This window comes from Camellia sinensis, chromosome 5 (assembly GCF_055761805.1).
Source record: "Camellia sinensis isolate YWXY chromosome 5, ASM5576180v1, whole genome shotgun sequence".
NCBI classification, from domain to species: Eukaryota; Viridiplantae; Streptophyta; class Magnoliopsida; order Ericales; family Theaceae; genus Camellia; species Camellia sinensis.
The window spans coordinates 135,397,420-135,407,226 of NC_138965.1; the positions used below are offsets into that span (position 1 = coordinate 135,397,420).

General features: G+C 36.2%; 1 protein-coding gene across 1 annotated transcript; it reads right to left on the bottom strand.

Moving 5' to 3' along the window:
- Positions 1 to 1,402: 1,402 nt before the first annotated feature.
- Positions 1,403 to 8,364, bottom strand: LOC114308854 (DEAD-box ATP-dependent RNA helicase 31). Its single transcript, XM_028254539.2, has 10 exons — positions 6,787 to 8,364; positions 5,820 to 5,926; positions 5,147 to 5,202; positions 4,116 to 4,340; positions 3,747 to 3,953; positions 3,543 to 3,629; positions 3,350 to 3,445; positions 2,840 to 3,055; positions 2,124 to 2,306; positions 1,403 to 1,893 (listed from the first exon to the last, which is right to left on the bottom strand). Exons 1-10 carry the CDS (start codon positions 8,217 to 8,219, stop codon positions 1,666 to 1,668), a joined length of 2,838 nt encoding a protein of 945 aa, XP_028110340.2. The 5' UTR covers positions 8,220 to 8,364; the 3' UTR covers positions 1,403 to 1,665.
- Positions 8,365 to 9,807: the final 1,443 nt, after the last annotated feature.

Consider the following 9,807-nt stretch of genomic DNA (forward strand, 5'->3'; position numbering starts at 1 on the left):
TAGGGATTTGATTCATAAACTCTGTGCTCTAGCTACGATTAGCTCTTGTTCAGGATATTATTAACAGTGTAGCATTATCACTTGATAAAAGATGAAATTAGATGACAAAAAAGTTCCATATCGTAACACATTTTTGATGTTTCTTGTATTGATATGGCTGTTCTAAATTGTAGTATGTCATGTGACTAACAAGATTTATCACTTTGATTTTGGTATAATTCCTCATTTTGCATGTGCTAACAATTTAAAACTCTGGATAAGTTTTGTTTATAGATTATTATAGCCTCAACAAAGGGAAACATAGGGTGAAGTGTGTAATTGCTTCATTTTGTTTGTTTTGTTTGTTTTGTTTTTTGGTGCACAAGGAGTGTTAAGTGGTATTCAGAAAGAGTAAGGCTATACAAACAAATACATTTTCAAATTGATAGTGCCAAATAAAACACAAAGTGCTATGTTTAGTTTTTAAGAAAATTTTATGTGTAGCATAGTTAATTCAAAAAAGAGGTGTTGGCTATTTTCCATTTTCCATCAAATTTACAAATGTATGGCATGCATATGTGTGTGTTTGTGATGGTTTGGAACTTGTATTATAAGTTGAACTTGAATTTTAATTGGATCATAAATGATAAGATTATATTGAAAATGATTGTTTTTTTTTTTTTTTTTTTTTAGGATGAAAATGATTTGTCTTTGTTTGATAAAGTTTTCATTTTTGTGTTTTCGAAACAAGAACAATGAAAAGTTAGGAAGCACCCATAGTTTTAATATGGGTGACTTAAGTACCAAGTGATGCTGGTGTTTCATTTTAAAAACCGTAAGAAAAAAAATCAAAATGTGTTTTTTTTGAAGATTTTTGCCAAAAAATTAAATGAATTTAAGAATAGTTATTTATCAGTAAGTTAGATTGATGCAATGAGGTATTTCATGTCAGATAAATTCGAACACTCGAGAAATTTGTTGTACAAGAAGATTCAAATCTTTTACCTACGGACACAATCCTAAGTTTTTGGAGTAGAAGCAATTTGCTTTTTAAATATTTGTTAATGCTATGGTAACTAAAAAAAATTTGGGTAGCAAATGATTTTGGAGTTTCATTTTTGAGTGCACAATTTAAAAGTATTTCTCTACAAAGGGCATTTTCAGAATTTTCTTTTTCCAAAAAGTTTATTTGTAAACAGATAACAGAACAATAACAAATAATACATTGTCGTAGTTTATTTTCCAAGTTCTCATTTTGCCTCTTTTGACTGTGTTTCAATTTTAAATTTATAGACAAAAACTGTAACCCCAAAAAACAAATGTTATCACGTTTCTCTTCTGTTTAGAATTTTCTTGGGGTTATATTTTCAGAATTTTCTTTTTCCAAAAAGCCATTAGCAAGATGAAACTCCCTTCCACTCACTTGTGAACTAATCACCTTTTCCATTTCTATCAATGTAAGATACACCTCAATTTTCTCTACAAGGTGATAGATATTAAATACAAACAATAAAGAGGGGGCCAAAATTTTGATAACAAGATTAATGCCCTCCCCTTTTGATCTACCTACAATCACTGTTTGGTCACAAAGAAAAAGATCAAAGAAAATGCAATAACTTTCCATTTCATGGTCTATGAACATCAACACAAATGAGAATTTTGGAAGTAACCAAAAGAATTGCAAATCTATTTAGTACGCAAACCAGGAATGTTTTTTAGGCCCATTTTGCCAAGGATAAGCTTGGGAATTGCTGGAGGGTTGTCGAGCCCCATGCTCCGGCTGAAATCATTTGCAAGCTCCACAAGTTTGTACTTGTCCCGCCCTACGTTCTTGTTGGAATTGTAGTAGCCAAGCCATGCCTGGTATGCTGCTTCTTTGTTTTTCATCTCTACATGGGATAGCGATTTTTCCACCTGTTCGATTCAAGTTAGTTTGAATTCACAAAGAACCCTAGAGAATTCGCATCAAGAACAAGAATTTGGACAAAATATATGGCTAAATTATCCGAAAACAGAAGGAAAAATAAAATCATGGCAAATGCATCAGGACTAGCTACTACTACGTCGGACAGGTCAGGAAGAAGAAAAACAAAACAAAACTAGAAGATGAAGATAACAGAATTGTAAGTTTCATTTGTGCTGACCTTTTTCCTTGTCTCTGGATCAACCAAAGGTACCGCGGCTTTCGTGATCGGCAATTCCTTAATGTTGGACAAAAAGAATTCCTCCCAGGGTGCCAATAACAATATGCCCTGCCCTTCTTTGCCTTTCCGGCCGGTTCTACCAAGCCGATGTATGTACTGCTCTCTATCAGATGGCAATCCCAGCTGCAATTGCAAATATATGGATTCTTCAACCAATGTCAATCGGGGGGGGAAAAAAATTAAAAATTTACATCCAATATTTTGTAAGTAAAGGTTTTAGTCAAATTTTGAATGAGAACTAGTCTCTCCTCCGACTTCAGTATTGTTTCAGAAATGCCCAACTGAATAGGTTGCTTACTCAAGGACGATGAAGATGCACATGACTCAACCTTTTAGGCTCAGTTAGGATGATAAGAATTTTATGGGGAAATGGGAATGTGATTCTGGATCCCCAAGATAAAACCGTTTGGAATAGATTGGAATAGGATAGTGATTTTTAATTACCTACTCAAGTTATAATTACTTTCCCAGACTAATAGGTTTCAATGTATTTGAATAGGCACCCTGAATTATCCAAACACTTAAATGGGACTATCTTAGGGATTAGATTACTGGGTGTTGCCATATTGGATCCCTAGCAATGAGATTACCATTCCACCTCTAGATTTCAGTGATCCAAAGATAGCCTTGGAGAATAGAAAATTTTAACACATTACCTGAATAACAAGGGTAACATCTGGATAATCAACTCCACGTGCAGAAACATCAGAAGTCACAAGAATAAGTCCTTTAGACTTCCGGAATTCATCAGAGACCCTAGTTCTATAACCCTGTGGCTTTCTAGAATGGATCTCTCGAACATTCAGATTGAGCTCACCAAGGAGGTCAGCAACAAGTCTTGTGACCATTGCAGTTGTACAGAACACAAGAACCTACAAAAACACCATTTCGGGTAAGCACACAGAGAGAGAGAGAGAGAGAGAGAGAGAGAGAGAGAGATCATGATGACACTAACAAACACCAATCATTGACATTTAAAGCAGACCACAATTAGACAGCAAGATGGTGAACTAATGTGATAGACACATAACCATGAAGCAGCAAATTTGAATTGAAATGTATAATGTTCAACCATGTGTTCACAAAAACATGAAACAACTAAAATCATCTTATGAATACTGCGGTCAATATATTTCAGAGAAGAGCTTTTTTGGACAACACTGTACCTTGTAATCAACATCATTTGAGATATGCTCTTTCAGTAGAACATACAATAGTGAAAAATGCTTGTCCAAAGGTGAAACTAGATGCATCTGTCTAACCTGAAAATCTCCAATATTTTTAAGATTTGAGATGCCAACAATTCATAAGTAACAAGAAATATATAAGAAAGAGAATCATAGATGGCATGTAGCTTGCCTGTGAGTGTGTCTCCTCACTACCCTCTCCAACTGTATCAATAAACTCATGATCTCTTTTCAAAGCAATATGGCAGATTTGGCGAACCTTCACACCAAAAACCACTCTTTAGATTTTCTTTCTTTTTCTGCATTAGTTTCTCAAGTGGGGGGAAAAATTATAGGACACGTTACTAACACAAAACAAAGAGTGAAAAATAAGAACCTCTTCTGGAACAGTAGCAGAAAACAGAAGCGTTTGTCGCTGTTTTGGTACAGCTGCTATGATCTTTTCAATGTCTTTGCGGAATCCCATGTCTAACAAGTGATCAGCTTCATCAAGCACAAGGACTTTCACACCCATGAGCCGAGTTGCAAATCCCGCGGTATTCTCAATATGATCTTTGAGTCTTCCAGGTGTAGCTACAAGAATCTTTACGAGGAAGTGAAAAATATGAGGTGACATCCAACAAAGTACAAAAAGATGAAATAAATCAACAAACAGTGCTTACTTATTTGGCATTTGGCAAACATATAATCATAAATTGAAGTCTTATGCATGATAATTATTGTCTTGCAATGATAAGAAACTCACCTGGCAAGGATTTGCTTGCAAACGTTTCTGTTCTTGAGGAAGTCTCGTACCTCCTATCACGACTTGGACACCAATAGAAGGATGATACTTCAACAAGGTGTTAGCCTCTGCAGCAGCCTGACTAGCAAGCTCTCGAGTTGGGCATATTACAAGTACAAGAATCGGGGGTCGTTTATGATCACGACCAATAGGGGGTGACTTAACAATTTCTTCAATTGATGGAAGCTGAAACGTAAAAATATTAATAAGTTTGACATCTGTTATATAGGGTCCATTAAAATCAAAGCAAGTCAATTCAGATATTGTCTTCTCTTTGTCCTCCCCAAGACAAGTTAGCACACAAATTCGGTCCAAATCAATAACCAACACAATATCTCCCTTACTCACTTTTTCATTCAACCTTTTCAATATCTTAACTAAATTAAAGGATAAATTTAAGAAACAATAACATAAGGCGTGGCTGTTAGACTACTTATTCATACACTTCAACATGTGTGATGGCAAGTGCTATCCGCCCCTAGCCTTGTGGCAAGGGTTTGAGTCATGGGTATCAGCCTCTCCAAAGGGGGGGAAGAAAAAAAAAAAGAAGAAGAAGAAAGATAATGAATAAAAAAAAAGTGGGAATAAGGCTACCTACTTACTACCTCTCCCAAACCATTCTATAAGCAGGAGCCTTGTGCATTGGGTTAACCAAACTCACTCAAGGAAAGAAGAATTCCATGTACTATTTTCAAGATATAAAGCATATTATCTTTATTTAGTTTTTTTAACTTAATTTTGAAGTGGAAAAAAAAAACAAAAACAAAAACAAAACAAAACAAAAAAGAGATCAGTGAAACAACTCCAAAGAAAATTGTAATGATTTTAAAAAAGCAGATGCAATTGGAAATGGAGCTGGAAGTCATTAGAGAGCATAAGAGGGGGAGGAGGAAAGTCCTCATTGTAGATGGGGTATCGGCAGACAATCAATCTTTTCTTGATTTAAAAGTCAATATGTACAAAAACACACACAAAAAGATAGAATGTTATACCAAAAATGCTACAGTTTTTCCAGTGCCAGTTCTTGCCTTAGCCAGAACATCCTTACCTAGAAAACAAAGTTGATTATAATAGGCATTGCCACTGTATAGAAATTTAAAAAACACAAGTAAATCATAGAAACAGCGCATGAATCATGCAATAGGATAATGTAAAAAGATGCAAGTCCCTTGCATGTACTCATGATTGGTTCAAGATCACACAAATGAAGTGAATGTTCATAGCTCTATCTTTTTGAGAAACACTTTGTGAAAAGCTGCTAAAAGAAGAAAGGAACTCACTGAATCTAGACAACAACAAACCAGTGAAATCCCAATCCACATGTGGAAACTGTCATGCTAGGCAACCCTTCCATGATGTCAATGGCACAATTCTATGATACAATTTTAACTATTTTGATAGAACAATCAAAGCTTGAAAGTCCATATACAAATTCATGTCATATTTTGTATTAAACAAAAAATGAATTACAAATTACAAATTGTTTTCATTACTACAGTAGTTAATTGGCAAGCAGTAACATGTTGGTTGAGAAATACCAAAATATTACATCAGTCTCCAAAGTGATTCCCAAAATATATATATATATATATATATATATATATCATAGCTTCTAGTTAGAAGCCTACCTTTGAAATTTAAAAAATGTTTTAAAGAGAGACAAACCTTTGAGAATAAGAGGAAGTGTTGCCTCTTGCACCACAGTCAGCTTCTCATACCCAGCATCCTTAATTCCCTTTAATGACAAGGGAGACACTGAACATTGATCAAACCTGAAAACATTCACAAGTATCAATTCCTCACCCAAAATAAAAATATAAAAAATATATATATATATATAAAAAAAAAAAAAAAAAAAGAATGAAGAAAAGTCAACTCAATTCAACTAAACAAAGCCTCAAATCCAAAACTACAGCACATTGGGAGCACAACTTCTTTGTCATCAAGTTCTAAGGACTATATATTTGTTACATCCCAGGCAATCATGTATTGTCAATTGCTTTTGCACATAGAGCAACCAAAGGTCTTTGTCTTGGATGACCTAATCTAACTGCCTTAAATGATTTTTCGCTCATCACATTCTGATGGTGTCTTAAAGCTTCTCAGATATGCATTATTTCTCAGCTTCTTTAGTTTGTTCACAAACTTTTTTCTTCCACTATAAGCAAAGAACCAACCCACTCTAGGCCAAAATTTTTCAGCTTCAATCAAATATGTTGTTTCAAATTTTTTTAATCTTCTTCCCAATCAAATTCATTAGCATCCCATTCTCACTCATAGATTTACTAATTACACTTAACATTTACTACGCAAGCTTCCGAGTAATGTAATGCAATGAAATGCCACCAAGGTAACAAATCAAGCAGCAATTTTTCCCTTAATTTAATTTATACATTGGGGGAACAAATAAGCAACTCACTTTTTGCTCACTTCCCGTAATCCTTCATATTAAGTATTACTTGTACCCAAGGTTTCCCATGCAAATCTATGATGTCTAGAGCCATGTTCCTCTAACCTTTTGTCCTTCAATCCTAGGACAAAAACTTACAATATTCCCAATAGTAGTATTAACAGAAACAAATTGCTACAATAAAAGAAAAAAAATCCATAATTGGACTGTTCTAAAACAAACCTTGTCTCACTCAAGTACGAGTCATTTCTTCCAGATGAACTAGGCACAGCCTGTGGACTAGCTTCCTTGTTTGTAAACAAAGATCCCACATTCTCAAGCATGCCATCAGATGCATCGCCATCATCTTCATCACTATCTCCCTCGCTGACCAAATCTTTAAAGCTCTTCCATAACCCCTCCTTTGACCCCTCCTCCTCCTCCTCCTCCTCCTCCTCATCATCATCATCACCATCATCATCATCATCACCAATTTCCTCATCTGAGGTCACAAAACCACCTCTTACTGAACTTTTCCCACTTCTCTTTAATCCTCCGCCACCACCTCTACCCTGACCACCATGGCCACTCAATCTGGCCCGACCATACCCCAAATCTGAACCTCTCCCACCCCCTCGGTTCCAACCATACCCCAATTCCGAACCTCTCTCATTACCATCGCTAATTTCCTCATCTGAGGTCACAAAACTGCCTCTTCCCAAACTTCTCCCACCTCTCTTTAATCCTCCACCACGACTGCCACGGCCAACACCACCACGTCGACTACCACGCCCACCCACTTGGTCCCTCCCATACACAAAATCTGAACCTCTCCCACCATTGCCACCCCCTCGGTCCCTACCATACCCAAATTCTGAACCTCTTCTCCCACTATTGCCACCTCCTCGCTCCCTACCATACCCAAATTCTGAACCTCTTCTCCCACCATTGCCACCCCCTCGCTCCTGCCCATAACCCGATTCCAAACCTCTCCCACCATTAGCACTCCCTCGGCCACGCCCATACCCAAATTCAGAACCTCTCCCACCTCTCTTAGCTATTGTTGAATCTTCCCCCCCTCTCCAACCATTCTCTCTCCTTTGCGACCCAAACCCATCATTCTCTCCCTCCAATTGAGTACCAAACCTTGCTTTCCCACTCGAATTCCTCGAAAATGACCCGAATGAATCCCTACCCATTCCCCTATTCGACATTCCATAATCATCCGAATCACTACCTCTTCCCCTCTTAGCCGGCGAAGCCCTATCTCTCCCACCACCTCTCTCATCCCTACCCCTACGCCTATCACCACCCCTCCCTCTACCCGAACCACGCCCAATATCATCACCGTCACCGTCACGAGACGAGTTTGATCTCAACCCACTGACCCAATCACTGAGCTCAGCTTCGTCGTCAATAAGGCTTTTTGAAGCCCTAACCTCGCTCGAGCGGGTCGAGAATCGACGAAGGCCGAACTTTTGGGTGGTGAGAAGTGGAAGAGAGAGTTGTCTGGAGAGAGATTGGTACTTGATCTTGTGAGGGAAGATTCGAGTGAAAATGGGGATAACCCGAGTGGAGGAGGTTTTGAGTGGGTTGGGTTTCATGGTGGAGAGACTACTGGCCACCGGAAGAGAAGGGTTGAGGAGACGGAGGTGAGGGAGGAGCTTGACAGGCATGGTAGAATCGATTGTAGAGAGAGAAATGAGGGATGTTAATGGGGAATTTGAAGAGGGTTTTGCCAGAAATTGGTAGGGTTTTGTTGTTGCAGAGCAGAGAGAGAGAGAGAGAGAGAGGGATAGGGTTTAAGCCTAAGCCCTAAGGTTCTACGAGAGGGGGGGTTTCAAGTGTTTAACCTAAAGAGACGTTACATCCAACCAAACGTCGTCGTTTAATTGCTACTTCTTCTTTTTTTTCCCTTATTGGAAAAAGTAATACAGTACTACATATTTTAACAACAATTACAAATCATTCAAGTAATAGAATATAATACACATCTCTTAAATATAAGAGCACCTTCAATTTAGATGTTAAAATTGCATTTTAGTGTGTCAATTCTACCCGTGGTGAGCTTACCAACCGGAATTAGGATTGCTGGTGGGTGAGGTGCACATTAGTCACTTTTATGGGATTGATGGGCTCATTTCAAGTCTGATTTTAATAAGAATAATGGTAGAAATTCTAAATATTTTATCAAAAGTTTTACTAAATGTCTCATATGGGTGTGGGTTTCACACCCATGTAAGACATTTGGTAAAACTTTTGGTAGAATTTTTGGGGCCTCTAACATTTTTGTTTTAATAATTTGAATTATTTATTTTTTATGATACATCGAATATAATGGTCCTGTTTGGTAGAGCTGTGGGAAAGTGCTTATAGCTTATGCCTAAACAGCTTATAGCTTATAACTATGAACATAAGCTGATTTCTGAGTTATAAATTAAGCATCTCCTGCCCCACTCAAAGAATAAGCTGATTTCTGACTTCCAAAAAACTATAAGCTATAAGCTATAAGCTAAACCAAACACATCAAAATAGCTTAAATTAAGCTGAAAACTGAAATAAGCTGCTTTTAAATTCTGCCAAACAGGCACAATATACTTATAAAAAAATTAAATTTATCGGATAGTAAGTTTTTTTATCGAATTGTATTTGCATTTAAAACAATTAATGATAATGTGATTTGAAATATGAAATTGAATACAAATATTATTTGATAAAAAAATTATTTATATCCTATTAATTTAATTTTTTACAAATATATTCTACTTAGTATAACCTAATAAATAAATAATTAAAATTATTAAAATAAGATCCAAAATAGACTCCTTACACAAGCTGTTGACCTCAATTCCTCGTGAACTCCCAAATTCTCTCAAATTAAAAAATCTCTTTCAAGTGTAAAATAAATGGCTGGCAATTGTTATTAACAATATTATTTTTTACTACCATCTTATGGGTCCTAATTTTCTATGAAAGGATTACGGTATTTGGTTTTAGGCCCCGTTTAGTAGAATTGTGGAAAAGTGATTATAGATTATACTTTAATAGATTATAACTTACAGCTGTGAACATAAGCTGATAATTTGTTTAGTGCAGCTGTGAGATTATGGATTTAAACAGCAGAGTAGTGTTTGGTAAATAAACTGTAAAATAGCTTTTTGTTGTATAATTGTCATTTTTGCCCTTATAGGATATAAAATTTGTGATTTCATTTATAACACATTTTTTTCTTTTTCTTTTTCTTTTTCATTTTATTTTATTTTC